The following is a 25,032-nucleotide window of genomic DNA, read 5'->3' on the forward strand; positions in this document are numbered from 1 at the left end:
GTGACATTCAACCTGTAGTATCATTTGTTGAAGTCTCTCAAATACGCAGTTACGATTTCGCAGAAGTATAAGAGACCCTTTCACTGTTTCACGACCCAGCTTGTAGCTTGAATAGCTATCCCCAGGTTTCCCAACCGTTTTGTCTTTAAGAGCACATTCTAGAATATCTTTTGGACGGCTGGCACCATTTACGTTGTCAAGGTAAATTTATAGCTGGATACGTGCACATAAGAAAACGAGATTGGTCGCATTTCCCTTTGTGCTGATATCCATGTTGGACGCCATTTTTGTTTCATTAAAAATGAGATTTTTACATAGAATTTTTTTAAACCTAAAACATTTTTATTGTGATCGCATAGCGGCGCGCAGACGTTAAACGATCAGTGTACGTCATAGTACCCGCAGTCATAGGGTTGTGAACACTTTTTTCTAACCCTTTTTTCTACTTGTGTTATCGTAGCGCTATGAGTTTCGCCCTCGGACCGAATTCTCGGATCCGAAGTTCGAGTCCCATTGATTTTTATCTTATCTTTTGTATTTAACCAAGATTTATATTCTCTTTGTTACTCAAAATTTCTTATCTCTGCATACGTTTTTATAAATAATGTAGATAGCTATTTACCGAACACTTTTTTTTATTTAACTCAAGACTTATTTTTCTTTTCTATCTGAACTTTTTGCAATAACTTGAAGTTACTGTCACACGTTTTGGCATTTTTGATTTTTCGCCTTTAGGCGGCTTGTCGCTTCACCCCTTTCATTTTCAAGTGCCTTCGGCATTATTTTCAAGACGATCTGGTTATAGCCGAAAGGCTGATGCCAGACTAGCAATTACGATAATGGTAATGGTTAAATGAGAGAAATATTGGACTTTGTGAATTTATCGTGAGATAAGTAAAACTTACGAAGAAAACGCGATGAATGAAGTTATGGTGCGAAAGTCTAGGATCTTTAAAGAAAGAAAGGAAAATGTGCACGACGAGGGAGGCAGTGGATGTCCATCTTTGATTGCCGAAGAACTCTTGTTAATAAAATAGATGAAAACGCTCATTCCAATAGGCGATTCACGATTTCAGATTTGTAACTTCATTTTCAAAACCTTCAAAAACGTTCATGAAACTGTGGCTGAACATTTGCACTACAAAAAACTGTGTTCGCAAAGGGTACCGAAAATATTAACGCACGTTCAAAGACGGATTCGCATGAAGCGCCTTTGGAGTTTTGCAGCGTTATGCTACAGAATAAAATTCTTTTCGAAAAGGATTTGAAACATGGATTTGTTGTATCTTCCGTTGTTATTGGTATATCTTTGTGTTTTCTGATGTAGCAGGGTACCAATACGTAGCATAATTTTGCGCAGATGAAGTGACGACCCGTTAACTGGATTTTAACATGTCGGTTCCCAAACCCTCCTCTGTTGTTTTCGTTCCGTCTCAATTTTGACGAATAACTATTAGAGGAATGAATCTAGAATTTTCTGTCTTCCTTCTCCAACCATCAACTTCTGGATAGGATTTTCGCCTCGACAATATTTTATATATGCCCATGCAGAAACGATACCATACACTAACAAACATCCATCCTCGGGTTTCAGGCCTGGGCCCACAGTTAAATCAGCTGGCTTTGCTCAGCTGACTTAACCATATCAACTAAACAGCATATATGCAATGGATTGATTTCTAACAAAAGTATGTGTAACGGACATAATTTGTCATCAACTTCAGATGGCAATTGTATCTGCTCAGATTCGAATTCCGAGGCAAGCATGACTGTATGTAAGAGTATAGCGTCTCAAATGTAAAAGTATAGGCTCGTCAAGGGAGCACTCAAAATACGAGGCAAACAGAGGTTCGTGATAGGGAAAGTACGATGAAAGTCCCTCTCATCCCCCCAGGTATTTTCTTTCAAAATTGGTAGGACAACTCACAGTTAGTGAGGTTGGACTATACCTGGGCGATCAATGGTGAAATTCGGGTGTCCCACCCACTTTTACATGTACATGCTACTCTAATTGTTGTTTAAATGGACAGGATAGGAGGACTTAAAGCATTTCATTCGCATACATTTTCGATGAAGTTGTTAACATATACGGCTAAGAAATTAAATTGTGGGATTGTGGGTGAGATCAAAGTTGATATTCTAATATTCCTGCTCACAAAATATTTGGTAGAGTAGCGTCAGAATTAAAATGTAACTCATCACCATATAGTTCATTAGGTTTCACTCTTCTTCTCAGTCGCCGCTTAATTGAGGAGAAAGTATTATAAGAAATTAAGGTCGTTTCTACCTTGTAAGTAATAATTGGCATATCCAGATAGCAAATGGAAGCTATCGCGTTCGGTTCTTGGTAAGTGTGCGGTTGACTTTTCAAGACCAAACATATTAATGACTACATATTATCTCTAGATTTTTAATTCGTACCTTATGTTTTCATTCATATCACTCGCCGATGCATTTAAAGATCTAATTATATAATTACAACACAAATCAAAAAGATATCACTATATATATGTATATATACGTGTGTGTGTGTGAATGTGTACGAATAGCTATACTTAATGAGATAAGTCATTTCTGAAACAGAAGTTTACAGATTTCAATTTACATTATGATTTATAACTATGTAAGTATAGTTGTAAGTAAGGAATTGAATTCATTATATATTCTTGGAATATTTCTAGGATTCTTCCGACATACTGATCTAAGTAAGTAATTGAATAAGGAAAAATACCAGGAATCCTTCTTCATTAAAGAAAAAAGTTTCTATGCGAAACAAATTCCAGGTGTTCTTATTCTCAAAACAAACTCCATCTTTTCATCAAATGGAAAATATCTCTAGGAAAAAAAATAATAATAATAACGTTCCTTCGCCGGAAGGGTTCGTTTATGCTTTCCGTTCCAAGGAAACATTTTTAGAATATAAATGGTCTTAGTTTATTTTGTAGATCTTTCAGCAAACAGTAAATGAAAAAGCATTTTTTAGATAAAATACTAAGTCCTTACCTTGAAAAAAAATTTGTAACTAATTACGATTAAAAATTTTTCAAGTATATTTTGTAATGTATATAATTAAAGTTAACTGCTGCAGGTTGTAATTTAGCACATTACAGTTTTAATTCCCTTAATTTGTTAATTGTATTGTAGTGAGTTTCCGTTATTTTAATTTATTGTTAACTTGCGATAGCTAATCATGAACTCTTTAGTGTTTCAGTTAATAAGTTTAATTTTGTAACGATAAATTTGATTACATCCATACCTATTGGTGGCTCTAAGGATTTCATTTTAATTTGTTTATAATACCTTAATAATTATTATAGAATATTTCTACTATTTTTACTTCCTTACACAATGTAAAGGAAGTACTGTAACCACGAAAAATTGCCGGTAACATATTTGAACGAAAATATCCATTTTGACCGCTAAATGCAATTTAACGCTGCTTTTGCGTGACATCTGTACGTAAGCACTTCCCCCCAAACGAATCATAAAACTAATGGATTCAGAAGAGATTTTCTCATGCCGGCTGTACCTATGTAATGTAGTTGTGCACCTCCCTGTTTGGTTGCAATCGGCAGCACCAAATATATGTATATATATATAAATATACACACCCACTCTGTTACTCGGATCTGTGACCCCAGTTTATTTTTATTCTTATATGTTGGTAAATTGGGCATCTTTCGGTTTAAAAATTATTGAATTATATTGTTCCTATCTTCCGGTTAAAGTTTTCATTGCTTTAGTTAATCTTCATGCAATAATTTTAGAATTTTCAACAATTTAAAAATTGTTGAAGTGCCGCTAAGCCTAAATATTTTTACCATAGCAGCCATACGTGTTTACATTACATTTACTTAGCAGAATAGTGAATTAAGTATTTCTGCACCTTAATTATCCTTTTACGGAGTGGGACCAAAAGAAACTTTTGGTTTTGTGCACCGAAAAATATATTTTTTGGCCATCTGGCTGATTACTTGTTCTTGCATAGAACTGCAGTTTTAATTGTTAAAATTGTTTTTTTAATTGTTTTAACTGTATTTAGTGTTTTATATTTTTTTATATCTTTCAATTTTTAATGAAGATATTTTGAGTTTTTATGTATTTTTATCTTGCCGCAAAGTGGGAATTGAATTAATTTAATAAGAAATCTAATGAAATTCGAGGGAATAAGTTTAAACTAAATGCAGGGAAAAACGCGTATAATTTTATATTTCGTACAAGGAAGTTATGTGGTGTACACATCAGCTTTTAATAAAAGGAAAGCGAGCATCACCTCTAAAAGTAATAGTGAAAGGATGAAAAAAAGATATTAGCTGTGGGAATGACATCTACACTTATATATTAGAAAGAATTCAGAAAGCGTTTAATAAAGTACACAATAATGATTAATTCTTAACTTTTCTTAAAAAGGTAAACAAAGATATCTCAGCTTGAATTCTGCCCACGTTAAATATAATTACAACCACGCTTTCAAAAAAATATTAAGTTTAATTCCATTTAAGAAAGAAGAGAAATACTCAAAAGTAAAACCTAAAATTAGGCAAACAACAACCTTCAAACTTGTGTTTAACATATATTTTAGTCAAGACTCTATCTATTTTAAAGGCAAACTGGTACAGGTGCCTCATCATCCGGAGCAAAGAAATGAAAGGAAAGCCATGGTTGCGTTTATACCCAAAAAGGAGTAAAGCGACAAGAATGTAACGTCATCTGTCGGCAGAAATTGTAACGCAAATTCAAGATTAAGCTAATAGGAAATAAAAATGGATAGGAAGGCCTGGATTTGAATTAAAGTCATTAACTAAACAAGATAAACGCTTGTGGATATGAAAATCTTCAAGGAAATCAAGTTCACCAATTAAGAAGATTTTGGATAAATTTTTACAGACCCGATGCCAAAATAGTGATTAAATTCCCAACTGTGATTAGTTACCGAAGACATGTTAATTTCGCCTTTTTGGACAGAAGATTCTTGTTTCTTGATGCTAAACATGAAAGCTGTTTTAGTTTGGCCGATATATCTTAAATCACATTGACAAAATATGCATTTTATTCAGAGGTGAGAAAATGACTTGAAAATTGAACTTTTAGAGAATTCATGCAATTTTGTAATTGATAGAAGAATAAAATAGAACCACGACAAGGTTATTAATGTCTTCCCTAATAGCGAAATGTCATCTCTGATGGTAAGGTTAAAATTTTTATAGGATTTATCAATGAGCACGGGAGAAAACCTCGGTCATCGGTAAATGATCTCAAATAATTTAGTTCATTAACACGCAAACATTCTGGAAACAAACTTCGAAAGCGCGTAATACATAATACTAAAAGGAAGACATTTTTTGCTTAGTCTTGGTGAAGTGACTTAGCAAACGAAGGGAAGCCAAGAGAAAAGGCTTTATGAAAAACAGTAGTCCTGAAATCAGAAACATTGCTAATTATAAGAAGATTAAAAAATGGAAGGATACTGCACATTTACTTAGAAAAAAGATCTTAACTTAGAAAAAAGATGTTAACTTTTATCATATTATACAAAAAGAACTATAAAGTTTAACAAAAAATATTATCATACATAAATCAAACTCAGTTAACATTATGAGAACATATTACTGAGTGCTGGTTTGGAAAAAATGATTTCTTCTTAAAAGTTTCTTACGTCTTCTAAAAAAAACTGAAAATTTATTTAGTTTAAGCCGTAGAACTAAACTACTGGAAAAAAAGACATATCACTTCAGAAAAGCGAGATTTTTGTGCCAAATACACATTGGAGCAATACTGTATTTAAATCTTAAAGTAATATATATATACGAAGAGTGACATGGAAAGTGCAACATGTAGCTTATCGAACAACTTGTTAGGATAAAAAATACGGACTTTCCTTTTCTCCGTCGTCTTTGCCTAAAATATTTTCCCAAAATAGCACTAATTAGTGTAAGTTGTTTACTTTTTGATGTAATTGCTTTGATATGATTGTATTTTGTGCACGATTTTGAAAACGAATCATGTGAGAAAAAAATACAAGTAAATAAAATCAAGCAATTAACATTGATTCGGAAATAAAACATAAAATGAGATAATTCAAAAACAATGTTTTACCTTACATGCTTTTGGTATACACATAAAAATGTAAATCAAGACCGAGTTATAGACTATTTAATTTCAGAGAATGAAGTGGCATAATATTTGAAAAAAAAGGATAAAAGCTGAATTCATTTTCTACTTAAACAAATATTTTTAAAAATTAGTTTAAGAAATGTGTTCAGCTAGGGGGCGGGTAGTGAGAGACGGAGAACAATTAAGAGATAAGGAAAGAAAAAGTAGGATATTTACCACTAAGCTCCAAATTTATATTGTATTTAACCAGTTTTAAAATTTCAGCTGGTAAGCTATTAAAAGTTTTTTCGATATGATAGTATTAATTTTACTATCCTTTAATAATGCCGTTAATTTTTTTAATCTAGCTTATTAGTGTTTATATTTATCGTAATTTAAATTCGGCACACTTTTAATACATTTATATTTATTGTTAAAATTAGTTTATTATTATAAAACATATTTATAATTATTTAAATTTTTAACATTAGAAAAATATTTATGGGTTTCCTGTTAAGAAAATTGATTATGAGCCCTTTTCAGTTTCCTGAATAAAAAATTTAACAAGATCATATTGTTGAAATTATAAATAAAGTGTCTTTTTGAATTTGTATGTTGCCGATAATTTAAAATTAAATAAACATCTCCTTGAACCTGTAACAAGTATCATTTGATAACAACTCAAAAAGCTTTCTTTTTCACTTCTTTCCAGATATCTGATATAAAGGATCGGGGTGCAATGAAATTTTCTTATAAACAAAGAGCTGCTTATAATCTTAGATTTCTTTTAATTACTAATTTGAATAACTATAATATTGCTGCTAATAAATGAATTAAAACTGATTATTAAGAAAAATATTAGTTACATATATATTTTAGGATCTTATTTCATGCATTTGGTTTCATGAAAATATTTTGTTCAGTTGCAGGTACAGAAATAAAGATGTGCGTCTCAGAGCCAAAGAAATACGATACGCATAAAATCTCCCCAATGTAGAATGCTTGTTAATTTTAAGAAAACGTGTGGCAACATCTCGTCTTTATACTACTGTCAAACAATAATCCTCAGCCCCTGTTTGACCATGTATTGATCTTTTGTTCTGTATTATAAACTTCCGAGGCAGCCTCACGGAGCCCCAGGGAGTTGTTGTTCCTAGATAGGGCAGGGCGTGGGACACAAGCCTGTTTACCTATGTTAAACACCAGGCGTCCCCGTCCTCCGTCATCTGTCTATACAACGCTTTGATGTCTCTCTAAAGTGAATTTTAATTATTTAGAGCTTGAATGTCTCGAATTTTCTTTCTAGAAGAATATTTAATGTAGTTCTATCGGATATGTCTAGTTCAGAATTTCTCAATGATTTATACAGAGCACCTAAATGTCGATTAATTACTGCAGTTAATTACAATTAAGGGAATTTTATAATCTGGGCGTCTTCCTTTATATATGTGAAGTAAAATTTTCGAGAATAAGCGTATCATATGACCGAACGTTATGTTTGAAATGTGTAATTTTCACTCATAAGTTATATATCACCTCTTTCTGCGATGTGAGACTATTCGGAGACAGTATAGCATAGTATCACATACACTCAATTAATTTTTTTCAGTTTCAAACAATTTTTTTTTCTCCTGGCTTAATTTTCCTTCTTCACCCTCACAGTACCTTCAAATCAGAAAGGTCCTTCGTAAAATATCCCCAAATTGAACTTGTTTTCCAAATCGAACACGAGCACTAATGGAACAGCAGCTATTCGATATGAAAATTTCCAATTCCGGAAGTGTCACTACCCATTTCTGGCATTCAGATCTCGACATCGCCAGCCACTTCATTCGGAAGGGATACGTCTCGAGTTCCCGGATCTTCAGAATGAAAGCACGCTCTTCCCACTCCAGACTTTCCCAGCATGCTTCACTTTCCCCGATGCCTTCCATCGGCGGGGAAAACAAATCAACAAAAACAACCGAGAGACGAAAGAAGAAAATTTTAAAGGAGGCAAGCGTTTTGGGAAAGCGAAATGCCAGAGCGTGTTGACCTGGATATGTGTATGTATGGGATTGAGAAAGAGGGGAGAGGCTCTGCCTGCAGCTTCACAAGGAGATCAATAACTGCACATTGCCTATTCTCTTTCCCCAGCCCCTGTTCGCGATGTTAGTCCCATTGCAGTGAAACAGGATAGGGGGTCTCTTTGGATAAGTAATACATTCATGATGATATTGGGTATTCGAGATATACAAGTGGAAAACCTAGATATCATTTTTAACGTTAGTTAATTAGGCGAGTCATCAGAACGTTAAGTCAGGTTTCACTTTCATTGCCAAATGAATGAAGTGCCTTTTAAGCTATTGGAATAAGATTCAATAATCTGTTATAAGTACGACAGATGCTTTAATGACTTACGAAAGGGTTGCAGATATGAAAAGAAATCATTTTCTCTAAGATGGTTAAATGGAAGAAAACCTGAGCTTGTTTCGAAATATAAAGTAGAAACTATTCCCACTTACGAAATTTATGAATGAAAGTTATTCTTTTTATATAAATGTGAAGTAAAGTTTAACTTTTTAATTAATTAGCTGTCTTTAATAAAATGATTTTAATTTCTTTCCATGCGTATGAATAGCATATGTTTATAGCTAATTTAAATTGTAAAAAAACTATAATGTATGATTTTATGTTAATTAATTAGTTACTATGATTAGAAACTTTACCATAACTTCTTTGTTCCGTAATATTCACCAGAATGAAAATTAGTTGCAGTGTATCTAAGTCGAGGATTTAAAAATTTTAGAATTAGAGCTTCTGACACCCTCGCTAGCAGTTACGTACTATCGCCAGATCTGCCAAATTTTATACCGGCTTCCATTCAATTTTAGCCGACTTTAAAAGTCCGCCGTTAATTATTTAAGCCAATTTGAGTAGACTTTTATGTGTAGTCACAAGTTTAGTACACAGTTTTGTGTGTAGTCTACTTTACTCAAAATTCGCATTTAAATTGATGTTCTTTTCAATACCGGCAAATGGAGGAGTTCATTTTTTAGCACAAGCAGTGCCTTCTGTTTTGAATTGCCATTTGCTTCAGATTAGAGCGATAACTCGCTTGTCAGTCTAACAGGATCTTTCAGATCCTGTTAGACTGAAAGATTGATTTAAGTTGCCATACAAGGAGAACCCAACAATACTTAAGAATTCAGGTCAGCTTTCAAAATGTCTATTATATTTTAAAATTCTGTGTTATATTAACAAATAATTTTTTGACTTAACTTTCTTTACTTTATATTTGGTATTTTATGCTTGTAGGTAATAAATACACTCGACAATGAAGTATTTGCAATATGCAAGACGAATGAATAAAAAATATATTCTAAAGCTATTATAAACTTTAAATTTGTTGCCAATGTAAGGCACTGATATAAAAAATTATAAATGCATTAACTCATTCCATTGCTGTTACCAAAGAAAAACAATAAATTAGAAATTTTTAAAAATATCACAATAACCAGAGGAAGCGAAACTGTAAGAGTTAACCAGCAAAGGAACACATCATTTGCGAGATACATCAGCAATGAATGAATGAGGAATGCGGCATGCAATCTTAAATATTTCTGTTACTAGTTGTTATGATCTTCCATTTTCTCCTATGCGTAAATGCAATTAAAAACATGCATTTTAATATGAGCCAAACAGTCCTGGAAGTCGCCAATCAAGTTATATTAGACTTTTTCTTTGAGAAAAGTTAGATAAAACCTTCAATTAGTCTGCTAAAATCTAGCGATATTTATCCTCTTTATTGTATATGTGACATTTCAAATACTGATCTGTGATTGCCAGTTGGCATGGAATAGCTTAGAACATCGTGCTTGACTACTACTTTCTCGAAATATTGGAGATACTATAAAATATTGCTTATTCTCGGCACAATAAGGAATACTGAAATACATAAAACTTTGAAACGTAAATTAATTGAAATGCTTAGAGATGACCTTAGAGATTTCCAAGATCATTCTTAATATTCATTTTCATGATCAACAGGGTGACAGTTATGGCTGCGTGAATTATTCAGTCATAGTCCTCATCATTTAATTTTAATTTACTTCTCAATTGGAAACTTAAATTTTTTCTATCTTAAATCTTCCTATGAAATGTAATCTTAATATTACATTTCATAGGAGACTCACATCGATATCGATACTAATTACACAATTTCACTATATCAGTGCGAATTTGCGAAACTATTCCAGTACTCGATACTTTATTTTATACAATGTTGTAGTAAATTTCCCTATTAGCAGTTACTCATATATTTTATATTTCAATCCACAATATAATTTTTATCTTTTGCTGATGATTTCAATTTTTGAAAAACTTTTATTAAATATATGATGAAACAGAATGGTTCATTAATCTACATTCGAATACAAACTAACAAATGTAAATTAATTCCTTTGTAAATACGTTACCTTTTCCGAATCTATGAACCCGATACTTTACCCGACAGCAACCTAACTATAGGAAGTTCTATTGAAAACCAGGGGCGTTTAATATGCTTGAAAGCTATGAATGACCAACTTGGCGTTAGTGAGGCTGGTTATGAAGGGTGATATCCTTCTATTCCATGGCTCTATTGCAGAATAAATCGACCTAATTGCAAATTCAAGCTGATATGCTGTAAGAGAGAATGATTTCAGGAAGCATTTACGGTGACCCATAACATTCAATGTTCATCTACCAGACAGGCGCTGCTTATAACTAATAGCCAATAATTCTGGAGGACTTTATCATTGTCAATAGGTAATGTTCGAGTATATGATATCTCATCGTAACGTGTAACATATATATGCACATCATAACGTCATCCATTCAGGTCTCGTAGTTATAACCGCTATGTCAAGTACAAGACTAAATTTCCAAGTGTTGTTACACTGAGGAGATTTGGATAGTGTTCTCATTAAAATAACCCACGAATGGATAGTTAAGAAATGTTTTAAGCATTTTCGTTTTCATTCTATTACGTAAATGGATTCTGAAAATTTATTCGTTTGTATTATATTACGTTAAGTGCATTCTGAAAATTTTTTGAGCTTAATAAGGAGTATTTTGTTAAATCTGCTAATCTTAAATGGTCTCCATTTATGCAAAAAAAATGCAATTTATTGAAATTAATTCAAAATTCCAAGCATTGTTATAAATTTTTTAAACAAGAAAGATACAATGTAAAACACAAAAACTAGGCAATACTTTGCAAGAATTTGCAAAGTATTGCCTAGCTTGCAAGAATTTTAAATTAGAGTCAATTTTGATGAAATCTCATTATTCTGGTTTTTCACGAATAAAAAATATTTTACTCATGAAGATGGGCACACTCGTCACCAGAAGCTTGCTAAAAGGTCCTAAACCAGTGTCGAATGGTTTCACCATGTCGGCAGTAACAAATAACGCACTGCAATTACTCTAAGAAAATATCCTCAGCAAACAACAAAATGTTCCCATGCTTAAAAAGAGGTTCCATTTTCGTACAAGGCTGTTTTAAAAAACATTTAGCTTTCGAGAAGCGTCCAACAGTTTTTGGCGCGCTTTCTGTCAACAACTTTCGGTTTCTGGCCATTATATATAGTATAATAAATCTTATACAAAATTAAAAATATTTGATTATTTTGAAACTATCAGCCTTACATTTAACCAAATATCGAATATATTTCCTTTAACGTTTTGCTTGTGTCGGCCGTATTTGTATATTTTATGCACAAACACCTACACAATAATATTTTGGTGATGAAATTTTAATCTATCTTCACAGTGTTTGCATCACTTTTACAATTATCCTTTAATTTTTGATGGCCCACTTACGGCTAGCGACAAAGTCACTGAACACTGGTAGTTTAACCTAGGCCAGAATCTGGATGAACGGATTAACTGCACAGAGTATTTCGTCTTTTTTTCAATGTGTAACATGGATACGAGACAGTTTCTCTTACAAAAGCCTCTATGAAGTCTTCTTTTCCTTAGGCAGATAACCTTCGTGTGTTTTACCATAATCAAATAAACGGAAGCAATCGTTACGGTTTGGGCATTACTGTGCTAATCTCTTTGTATTTCAAACATTTTTAATTAAAGATTAATATCAATATCCTGAGTTTCAAAAGATTTCTCGTACTAGTATGTAGATCGTTTTCAAGTTCCTCGCAAAGGCTGAGTAAATTTAACGAAATTTTCATTCCGTGTTTATGCTGAAAAGGGTTTATACCTTTGAACTTTATAATCAATAATAAATTTCTCAAAGTATCATTTTTAGTGCATTTGCCAAATTATGTTGATTTCTTTTTTCAATTATTTTCTGCATCCCTAATTTAATAACTATCTTTATAATTTTATTTCGTGTGTAAGTTATGGTATATCTACAACTAATAATATATCTTATGTTTCATATACACTAAAAATTTGCATCTGCTGTCTTAATGAACTGAATAAATTGTCCACTGGGGTGCAAGATTCTAGCTAATTTAACTTTACTGGATAGATTTTTATTTGAGTGAAGCTACTATTCACTAAGTTCCAACTGTGTCAATGAAGAAACGTAAGAAGGATGAAAAGTCGTTTTTATTCTACTCAAGAAGGAATTTACAGATAGCGCTCCCGTTGCGTACAAACTTAGCCAATACTTTTGGATGCAACTCAGATATGAAATATAAAATTAAAAGTAAGTTAAATAATCATCCGAAGCTGCGCAGAGGTAATTAACGCGATTTGGCTCTTAGCCCTACCACCGACGTAGACAAAAAGGCAATTAAGGTGTACGACCGTAAAGCAACAATCTTAAATCAGCGAAACTACGCCGGGGAACGGCAGGATACGCTCTGTCTAAAGTAACTCAGACACAAGTTTAATTAGTATCTTTCTACCCTATTGTACAAATCACTGGAACCTAAAATATCATTCTGGCAGGAAATGGAATTGAGGGAAGATAGAAAAGATAAGTAGCTGAACAAAACTGGTTAGTTTAAAACTAAATGATTCTTTACAAGGTCATGTGACAATTTTTAACATCAGAATTTAACTCTTTTTGCTCTGAAAATCAGATAAATTTAGAAAATTCCCTGGCCCCTCAGATTCTTAACCCGCAGCATTTTTTTTTTTTTTTTTTTTTTTTTTTGTTATTCTCAAACGATTTGGCCCAATGGACACTCACTGAATGATGTTAGTACAGTTCATTTAACACTGTGTTCACAGTATATATTCCATTATTTCCTGTTACGTTTCTTCTTTACCTGCTTTGCCAAGACACATGTTCTCAATTTTATTTGTGAATTACAAATTGTATTGAAATTATATTACAAGTTTAATATGTCCCTTAAAGTATTATTTTTAATAAATACTGGATGTGTGGTATACGATGGGATTGCATGATGCACTATAATTTTAGATCGTTTGGGAAGCTCCAGATGCTCTTCTCATTTTCAGTCAAACTCAATTTTTTGTGAGCTCTTATAAAGCTTGAAAATTTTAATTTAAAATTTTTTTCTTAATTTTTTGTGCGAGACGGAACTAGTTAGTGTAAGAAGTCATAACTAGTTGACCTATGGTGCATCACCCAAACCTTTACCTATAACAATGGTTATTAGTGCTTACAAATAGTTCCCGATTTATAATGTGGCGAATGATAATTCATAATCACCAGGAAATTTCGATTAGGTCTCTTTCTTTCAAGTCCCCCTTTCAGTGGAGGAGAGTATAAGATATTTTCTCTCTTGTTACCGCGTGTTTTTGGGGTGTAACTGGAAAACACGTACGGGTATCAATACGGCTAGACCCGGAGTTCGAATCCCTACAAAAGCATTGCCCATTTCTCCCGTGATCTGTTCCGAAATAATCTGTCAAATGGTGGCTACAAACCTTGGTAAGCGCCCACCAGCATCGAGCGGTAAAATCACTGAACTCTAGTATTTCCGACATGGGCTTGATTCCGTGTGAGCGGGCTTTCTGTATAGGCGTTTTCGTGGTTATCCCCATGTGTAACCTATATACGAGCCAGTTTACCTTACATAGTTCTCCACAAAGGCATTCTTCCCTTAGGCAGATAGCCCTAGTGTGCTTTGTTATAATCATCTAAACAAACAACCTTGGTAAGAGCAATCATTAATGGAATTGTAAAGATTATGAAAAGTTCAATATGAAACATGCCTAATCAAGAAAGATTACTTAGATTTTTTTAAATGAAGCACCAGACAATTTTCAGTTTTATTTTGATTTATTTATTAGTCTTTGACAGTCTCGAGTTGAATTTAATGTCTTTTGTTAGAAAAGGCAGATGCCAAATGTGTGCGTCAATTTTTTTCATTAATAGTAGTTCTGACTTGATTAAAACATAGTTATCAGCATTATTGCAATATCACGTTTCTATCATTTCTAAACTAGGTTTTTAAACAATCGTCAGAAAAGTAAAATTTTGAGAACTGTATTGTAGATTAACTTTATTAAATACACAACAGAAAACCAAATGCAAATTTCGGAATGTTTTCTGGATTTTCAGGAATAATACAAGCCACGATAAATCACAGCAGCACTATTAGAAAAGCGTCGCTAAATGTGTGATGAACAAGCCAAAGTTAACCGCGTTTACGTAAATACCTCCGACGATATTTAACTCAGTTACTTTTAGGTTGATGCAATGTTTGTTTCATGAATGTTCCTTTTACGTGGAGACCAGATAATATAAGCAAAACTAAAAGACATGTGTACGCCCCTGGAGTTTCACATTCACTGAAATTTCAATATTCTAAAAATTAAGTACGTAATAAATTAACTATAAGTGAACATATTTATAGAGATGCTAAAATGTTAGATAATAGTATAAAATGATTAAGGTGACGAGCTTTCAACAAGTTGATAACTTTGGTTTTCAAATTTCATTGCAGTTTATGACATTTTTCTCCCTATAATTACATAATTATTATATCAGAGAATAATCTTTGCAATAAACAGTGATTTCAGTGATATAAAATATGATAATAAATAAAAAGAAATGTGGCATTTTCAGATTTCAGTTAAACATAAGAAAATTACATTCATTTTATTTGAATATGTAAATTTGTAATATGTTTCGTAAATCTTACCGAAAAAATTACAATAAAATTTAGCACTACGGTATCTCTTCAGTAAGTTTTAGCGTTCCTCGTCCTACAGTTCTATTGTAAAAATATATGTGTGGTTATAGCTAGTATCTAATTTTCAAACTTATCTGAAAATCTTTTAATTTCTAAGCAACCTCTAGAGTCTCAAAGACTTTGCACATCTATATACATGCATTTCATATCGCTTCTTTTTTCCAAGAGAGAATGTCTACAGAGCTGTCCACAGAATAATAAATAGCAACAGGGCATATATCAATTTATTTAAAAGTTTTCAGATCAAGAATTAATTCGCTATATAAAGGCGAAACCTCTTTCGAAGCTAACAAAACTGTCGGTAAATTCCATGTAAATGGAAGTGTACTTACTTGTTGAAAAGGACGATATCTGGCTTCCATACCTTATCTGGAGGTAACCTAAGTACGTTGATTCCGCCATAGTCTGCCTCGTCCCATCGAAGCTGGTAATCATCCCACACCTATAAATATGAAATTAAATACTTTAAATGAAAAAAATAATTCGAGGTTAATTACAGAGAAATATACGAAACACCAAATCATACTCTATATAGAACTATGTATTTGACCGTATAAAAAAGATCATAAAGATAGAACACATAAAAGAGGTTACCTGCCATTTGATATACCCAAAATTAACAGTAAGAAATGCGCATCCACATCACATTTAACGCACTATATTAGAGATCATTACCCATTGCCAGATTATTTTCACGAACTGCTTACGTAATGCGGGCCAATGAAATTACCGCAGCACAGAAACTCCCAAACATTACATGGTGAGCTGTCCACTGACGGCCATATACTATCTCAGCCTTCTGAGCGCTACAGATAACAGAATTCTGCATCAACGCTATATTATTAAAAAAAGGTATTCGTCACAAGATTAAGGTAATCCTGGATATTGTGTCAGCAAACAAGCTGTATCCGTGCAATGTTCAGCTCATGTATATTACACACTATCGCTCCTTGTCAAACCACAGGAAAAAAGATACCAGCACAGCGGAATGCGGGATATTCCTCTTTAATTACCAAAGATGACACCAAAATTTTCAATGGCCCCGTTTTATATCACCTGTCAGTTGTCGATAAGTACATGAATACTGTATGTGCCACTTGAAAATTAACGGATAGCTGCGCTTGGTTTAAGGAAAATCTGGTAAGGATTTCATCTGTATTCATGTGTTCTTGTGTTTTTTAATGTATTTAATCAGCATATATATTGCGAAAAATTAGTTAACTACCAAAGAGAACAAAACTAAAAAGGTTATTATTAACCATCTAAATAATCTCTCAAAAAATGGCGCGAAAGGCGAAATACTCCATCTTTCGATCAAGAAGATTTTTATTTTTATTATCTCGAGCAAGATCGTTGAGAAACATTTTACCCTGAATTCTGAGGATCAATCATCTGCACATTTTATTTAATTACTCGTACAAACTGAAATAAATGTGCAACAATTCTTTTCAACAAAAGGGGATATTCTTATACAACAAACTTTATTTATTAATACTATTGTAATAAAAAGGTATTATAAATTATTCTTCAGTTTTACAACAGTTTGTTTTCAAATGTACTGCACATGCAATAGCAACCGATGAATGGAAACTGATGAATGGTTAGTTTCTATCTCACTCTACAGAAATCTAGTATAAGCTGTTGATTACACGATACACATCCAAGCAAGTAGTCAGGTTTGTTCCTTTTGTAGTAAGGGCCCTTCAGATACCTTACTCAACACCGCCTGTCTTTCTCCTTTGAGACTGCACCTTAAAGGACTGTATTTTCGTATATTTCTCAAGTTCCAACTTTAAAGGCTCAGGAAGCTTATCACAGTTGCTATAATGACTCCTAAAAGTGAAATACTACAAAAAGTATAGATCGAACGCCACTACTGCGTAGATATTTTCTTACGACCAGCAGGACACGCATAGAAAATTTGCAATCTGGAAGGAAAATCTGGTGAATAAGTGGAATTCTTCATTTATCAGATATTGTTTGTTGAATACGTACTTTAAAAAACCATGTTTTTAAAACCAAATCATTAATAGTAGATCTATATATTAAGCTCTCGCTGCACATTCATTTACAAAATGCATAAGCTTGTACTTTGCTGTTAGACCAGCATGTAACTTTATAACTTCTGGAGGCACAATTAACTCTCGAACGTGCGTCTTCAACACCTAACGTTTGTCTATGAAAGTTATATCCGTAGTACTACTTCTAACACTATAACACTACTAACGTACAAGATAAGAATCATAGGTAAAATGTAATACAAGTTTTATTACCACCTTACAAATAAAATAACGACGCACTTTGAAATTTCTCACTAGCATACAATAAATATGCTTGCAAGTTCGCTAAAATTGAAATATGATTACAGTAAGAACGTCTAGATAGGTCTATAGCACACTTTGGATCGCAACAAAAACTAGCCACTCCTTCAGTTGCATTAATCCTTTCTTAGGTCTATCTTTACTTTACTTATTTAAGTTACTAAAATACTGCAAATACGCGAGAGCTATCTTCCTAAGATGAGAAATGCCTTCGTGGATGACGTTTTGAGGGAAACTGGTTCGTATCCATGTTACACGCAGGGTAAATCACCTATCATGCAGCCAGCTCGTTCGTCTGGAATGGAACTCGGATCAAACAGTATTCAGTGATTTTAAATAATTGATCACTGAGGAGCATCATTATTCTGCAAGCAATTTCCGAGACTAGACAGCACACTCACAGAAGAAATTTCAGTATTTTCACATCCTAGGGTTAAATAAGTAATATTTAATAAATTAATTGAATAAATCATTTGCGCGAGTATCGTGACGAGACAAGAAATGTAGGAGAGATATTAATACGAAGCTAACTGTTAGAAAAAGTTAAATCATAAATGTCACAGCTTGCAAAATGCCTTAAATTTATGTACGATTGCCTTTAGTAAATAAGATATAAAAGTTCCTCTGTGACTTTAGAAAGAAATTTTTTCAACCGTATGAAGATTTTAAAACATTTCAAAAACTGAGACCGGAACTTATTTTTTAAGCATACTTTTATCCATTTGTAGCAATTTTACAAAGCTACATTTGTATAAAAATGATTTAACATATAAAATGCACCAGAAAACAGTCGTAAGGAGAGAAAGGGGAAAAATTTCAAAAGATTTATATAGTATTTAAAGTAGATTTCTAAAGTTTTAATTATTTTAATCATTTTAGAATTTAATTTATTAATCCAGCTTTTTGAAATAAAGCAAACCAAAGCGAAAACGAAATAATCTTAGTAATTTTAATTTGCCGCGAGCTTTAATTTCTAATATTTAACATTCTTAAGCAAACGGATGAGCACACACAATTTTTAATCTTCTCACGAATTCCCTTCTACTCAGGGATACCCATAATCCTCTGCTTAACCGCCCTGGAAGAGCATGTTCTCACCTGTTCTTAAACCTTTCTCTCACTCGCATTGTAAGCCAAGAATGAAGACAAATATTTTTAATTACGGCATCATTTAAGCCCTTTGTTTAAATATGGGAGTCGGCATCTATGTAGAAAGGGTTTAAGTGAGTCGTTCGTTGATGCCCTTCAGCTCTAAGTGAAAACTTTTCTCGCAAATATTTATGAATCAAATTCTGGCGAAGTTAAAATGACAGATGGGATTATGCTGCTTTCTAAATCAATTTCAAACTGTTTGATAAATTCTTATCATGCAGAATTATTAATTACAAAATGTGAAGTTTTTATTTAAAGGTGAAGGTTTTATATATGCTCGTAGCGTGAAATTCACCTTAATTTTTTTTTCTTCAAATCCTGTAGATACTAAATGTTAAAGAATTGAAAATTTCTGTAGCTTTTCTTAAAGTTATTATTTATATTATATATTTTTATGCGGTGTTACCTGTCGACTGAATTTTTAAGTGTGTGTTCTACTGCATAATTCGCAAATATTTTCGATCACAGATAGTGCAATCCTCGATGTAATTTTACCAATGCATTTAAATCTTCATGTATTAATGCCAGACAGAAAAACGCGCATACAACCAGATTTTAGAACTTATTTTTGTTACACAGTCTTATAATGATAACATGAATTCGATATTTTATTCAATAATTACCTTTTTGTCTATGATGTGCTAATGATTTAAGAGAATAAAAAACATAAAATATGTTTTTCACATGGATCACACATAGCCACTCTAATTCGCTTACTTTGACAAAATGAATGAAGAAGTGAAATGGTGAGAAGTGAAATGTTAGCTCAAGTTATATCAATAGACTACTTTAACATATCCGATAATTATAATTTAAAGGAGAATGCAGCCGGGAACAGAAAGATCACAACCCAATTGAAAATGATACTGATTAGTTTTTTTTTCTATCGGCGAATAACTTAAATATTTAATTTTGTAAATCCTGTTACTGTTTTTTTTCGCATATGAATAAATACCTTTTATTATCCGTCTGATTGTGATTATCCTCACTGGTACTGAAACGTCTCCTGTTTGTGAAACTATCAACTCCATCTGTCCAGGAAATTGTGAGCTATATATTACAGAGCAGAAAACGTCACCCTCTTGGTCTTCGTTTTTTAACATGAGTCAATGCATATGAATAAATAACTTTTATTATCCGTCTGATTGTGATGATCTTCGCTGATGCTTAAATGCCTCCTATTTGTGAAACTATGAGCTCCCTCTGTCCGGAAAATTTTGAATTGTATATTACATAGCGGAAAACGTCACCCTCTTGGTCTTCATTTTTGAGCACACTGCATTCCTTTACACATATTAATTTTTAATTTTGAAATTTTTATGACGTTTTTGACCAATTTGCACATTGCTTAGCAAGGATTGCATTAGTTAGGTTTGCGCATTAGTTAATATAAGATTTCGGCTCATGATCATGACTTCCAGCGCAAGACAATGTTGATAATCAGAATGTTTATATCAAATAACTGAAATAAGTATCAGACTGGTAAATGCATATCTCTTGTGTATCTCTACTGCAGCTTGCACCGTATGGCTGCTTTCTTCCCTGAGTAAGCTCCCTGCAATAATTGAGAACGACTTACTACTAGTTATTAGCTGAAATTAGTACGCTATTGTAGAAATAAGTTAAATATGTATGCGTGTTTTGTAAGTTTATAAGAAAGTTAGTTTAGATGTTTGAAATTTAGGCTAATTAGGAAAATAATCGGAGTCTTAGCATTAAAGTAACTTATTTACATTTCGAATTTTGTGCGAGAACTCATTTTAGCTTAAGTTATAATTTTAAACCTATACCCTCACCAGGCTTAGTCAGTTGAGTTTTGTGTTAATTTTATATTTGAGTGTGAATATTGAGTTAATAGTAAAACACTGTTAAGATCTCTAACTCGCTAGGTTTCTAAATAACAATTGAATCTCATCTGTATTAATGTTTGTTTTTAAGTGTGCACTACGTGATACATCCACCTGATGGTAAATACAGCTGAATTTTGTTAATGCTATTAATAGTGCCAACACTCAAACGATGGAATGTCCATTGGATTATCTGCGTTGCTGCTTAGTCACTTTGCGGAATTGCAATTGCGATTTGTAAAAATTGGGGACAAATTTATACTTATTTTGAGAGACTTCGAGGCAGTGTCTGTACGAAACAAAATAAGAATGACTATAAGTGTTGTTTTGTATCGGACTAATAATAGTAAAATTAAGATTAAGGTAAATGTGAAATAGAACTATTTCAAATGATACTTGCCAAACAGGATCACTTGAACTGCTTTTTTAATGTGTTTAAAGTACAGTGACGGCCATCGAAGGATATGGCAGGTGCTTTTGAAACCCCCATCAGTGTGTTCTTCGTATAATTTAATATAATAATCTGGTAATGTAATACAGGGTGTCCGAAAAGTCTTTCCCTGATTACATAAGTTGATAACTCAGGCTAAAAGTAAGATACAAATATGAAACTGGTGTCTAATTGTTTACAGACTATCAAAGTTTTTTTCACAAATCAGTAAACTTCCACATGAACACCCTTGGTAGCACGTAGCACATCTAGGCGATATTCAATTTCCGTCCACACATTAGCCAACATCACTGGAGGGATCGATTCAACGACTGTGGTTAACATGGCTTCTTGGGGACTGCACCTCATCCACTACTTACCTACTGCGATTTTTTACGTTTTTTTCCTAAAACAGGAAAAGACTTTGATAGTTTGTAAACAATTCGACACAAGTTTCATATTTGTATCTTACTTCTAGCCTGAGTTATCAATTTATGTAATGAGGGAAAGACTTTTCGGACACCCTGAACGTCTTCTGTAATGTAATACAATAAATACATATAATTTCTTCATATTTATTTATTTATGCTCCCCGACTTTTCGTGTGGTGTGAGGATGTTATCAATTTCTTTTATTTTTATCATTGTTCACTGTCACAAGACTAGTGGTAGGTCGCGTGTTGCTAGAATATCAGAAAATACTTATATAATTGTCTAATATCAATGATATCTCACACATCTGATCTCTAAATGTGTTAATATAAAAGTGTATTTGTTAATATAATATATTTAATTTTACATTCAAGCGCTTTTATATTTAATTTTTAATACAAAAGCGCCTGAGAACTTTTATCTACAGATCGCAACTTGTATTTCCAGTTTGGGTCTGTGAAGGTATTAGGTTTTTAAGTGAAAAATTAAACTCTTCATCCAAGTTTTAAAATCGTACTGCACATAGAATAAGAAGTTTTCTTTCCCAGCTCTTGAAATAAATGTATCACTTACTTTGTATTTCTTTATAATAGTTGTATTTTGAAGACAATAAATATTGTGAAATATATGAAAGAGCTGAAAGAAACTGTTTAGAAAACTGGATTCTTTTCTCAAAATCATTTAAAAACACAAATAAATATGAGAGATCTTCAGATTTAAACAGATTTTATCAGCTAAATATATTTATTGAATAGAATGAAAAGACATGTATATTTTTCTATGCGGTCGCTTGCCACTGCAAAATACTTCGTTTCTTAGAAGCTCAGAAACATAAAGTCATCTAATTGTAAATTAATCCATTCTTGTGCAGCATAAATCAGCTGCTTAAAAGACATAGATTTTTTTGCCATAGTATATTTTCGTTTTGTTTCTGGAATGAAGTAATGCACCAATGCTGTCTGGAATGAAGTAATGCACCAATGTTTCTGGAATGAAGTAATGCACCAATGCACTTGGTATTAATCCTTTTCAGAACGCTGCAACTAATTGTACGTGATATTATATGTTTGTGTTTAGACATCAAAAGACAAGAAACCCACATGGCGCTCACCTTGCTGTTTCCACTCTATCAACACTTATTTTTAAGTTTCTTAGCGATTTCTCTGGCAAGGATTCCCCTATCGTATTAGAACATCAACAGCAGTCAAGTTGTCGTCTTTGGACTAACGACCATATATGGTTGGTTTGCAACACCTATTCGGTCTTCTCACAAAGATTTTCATCAGCCATACATTCTAAGTTGAGAAAGACATTTGCCTATCAAATCCTAAATCTCGACTATATCTGCCACGGAATGTTACTTTTATTAATAAAAAAACCTTAAAGATTGTTCACTACACCATTCAATCATTGTTGTGAACCTTTTACTCTGATATATTGAATAAAACTGATAAGACTGATATATAGATAAACTAGCACTTCTATTCCCAAGTTCAAATATGTATATGTTTTTCCAATGAATTTGTATACGTTTTGTAAATATGTAATGTTTGTCAATCACAATTATATCAAACTTTTTTCAAGAATGGAACTTGAAAGTTCCTGTTTATATCTCAATGGTCATCGTGCATTTCATGATTTAAGAAATTTCTGCGCCTAAAATCGGAATGTTTTCGTCAACCGGTAAAAACTGGCAAAAAGTAATACATCAAGTGTTTTAAACCTAAACAGAAATCGTATGTCTTCTAATTTTGATCCCTCCTCTATATAAGAAACCCATTACTTATCTTATTTAATTTAATAAAAGACAAAACAAATTATTAATCGCCGAGACATATGAAACAAACCTGCAAAATTAAACAAAAATTCTGGGATAAATTTATTCTTTATTGGAATTGATTTCATACAAAAGTAATTTCAACTTTTAATGTTTTAAGAAATTCTGTTTCGTTACATGAAAATTGTTCAGTTTGTAAATTACCTTCTCACTTTTCTATAAGTTTTCCTTATTCATCAGAGTCTCTCAGTTTTAAATAAAGATCTTAATTCAATTTCTTACTGTCTCAGAAAAATTACCTAACTTTGGTGATAAAAATCTCTCTTATATTGATTCAGTATGTAGAATTAATTGTATATTTTTTCTTTCCAAATTTTCTCATCGCAGCGTATATCTGTTTTAAAGCAACTGAAAGAATGTGTGTAAATAATGACTAAATATTTTTCTTACGAAGAAGAAAGCTTGCTTCGTGTGTTTAGCAAAACGCCTTTCCTTAAACCTTTCCTTTCAAATTAAAATCAATTAAAGAATGAATTCTAGAGATTGAAAAGGAATTGCTCTGTGTTAAGAAACTCAATTACAGTATTATTTGTTTGGAAACAAGACTTTCTGATTTTTTTATCACCTAGTCGACTATCGTCGACTCGTTTCTAAAAATAGCTTAACTCGAATGCGATCTTTATTATGTTTACATTAAGTAAGAAAAGGCGAAAATCGGATACAATGAATAGTACACTGACGCATATCTACATTCACTAAATCTGTTGAATGTAAAGTTACAACAAAAAAACGTATTTACAAATTTCGGATATCATCAAATTCAGGATTTCACAGCTTTTCAATTGCTATAAAAATTTTTGAAAAAGAACTGAAATAATATAAATTTAAAATTATCTATTACAATATGCAACGACTTTATCAATTATTCATGATTTTGAAAACAACAGTCAATCGGCAATTGTAAGAAAAATAATTTACATTGTCATTTTATGTAACTAATATTTTCCATATTATCATCGAATTAAAAGCTAGAGGAAGATAAAACTAAAAATAGAGAGAGAGAAGATGAAAACGAAGAGAACAAATGTGGGTAACGAAGAATGTAGGGAAAGAGTAAATGCAGAACTAAGTAACTATGTAAACAATTTTAATGATTCCCAAGTAACAGTTGATTTTACCCTTTGAGAATATTACTATAAATATCAGAATACCCTCTCAGTTAGAAAATGTAAAACTTTCAAACTTTCTATAACATAATAGGTTTCTGAGGACGAAAATATATTTAAAAAAAAAAAAAAAAAAAAAAAGACAATTTGGGACTGTGGAACGGAAAGTGTAGAAAATTCATGAAGTTTTTAAAAAATTATCACCGTTTCATTCTTCAAGGTACTGATATCAGTGTTAGTGAAACGCCCCATTAACTCAAGTGTAAATAACAATAATAAACAAACTTACATTATAATATTACTTAAAAAATTAAAGCAAAAATTTTCTCCCTCAGTATATTTAGTAAATGCTTAAGAAATGATAATATATAGATTTCATTAATCATTATGTTTCAATATGGACATATTAATTAAGAGCCGAGCTTTTTACTTCCTTGCACGAAGTAAAAAGGAAGTATTGTAATCGCGAAAAGTTTCAGGCAGCATATTTCAACGAAAATATCCATTTTGACCGCTATCGAATACAATTTAACGATGTTTTGCGTGCTATCTGTACGTAAGGACAGAATAAGACCTCCAAAAAATTATAAAACTGCTTTAAAATTAATTCTGAAGAGAATTTTTTGTGGCGTCTGTAGGAACGTATGTACGTACGTA

The 25,032-nt window shown here is 32.3% G+C and overlaps 1 protein-coding gene across 1 annotated transcript in view; it reads right to left on the reverse strand.

Moving 5' to 3' along the window:
• The window catches only part of LOC118198514 (acetylcholine receptor subunit beta-like 1), a 258,360-nt gene that overhangs the window by 37,428 nt on the left and 195,900 nt on the right, over positions 1 to 25,032 (reverse strand). Inside the window, exon 4 of the mRNA XM_085815633.1 lies at positions 15,584 to 15,693. Within this exon, the coding sequence (XP_085671759.1) occupies positions 15,584 to 15,693 (110 nt within the window). The remainder of the gene's footprint in view (positions 1 to 15,583; positions 15,694 to 25,032) is intronic.

This window comes from Stegodyphus dumicola, chromosome 4 (genome assembly GCF_044657685.1).
Source record: "Stegodyphus dumicola isolate Sdum_Otavi_A_Nest chromosome 4, ASM4465768v1".
In the NCBI taxonomy this organism is placed as follows: domain Eukaryota; kingdom Metazoa; phylum Arthropoda; class Arachnida; order Araneae; family Eresidae; genus Stegodyphus; species Stegodyphus dumicola.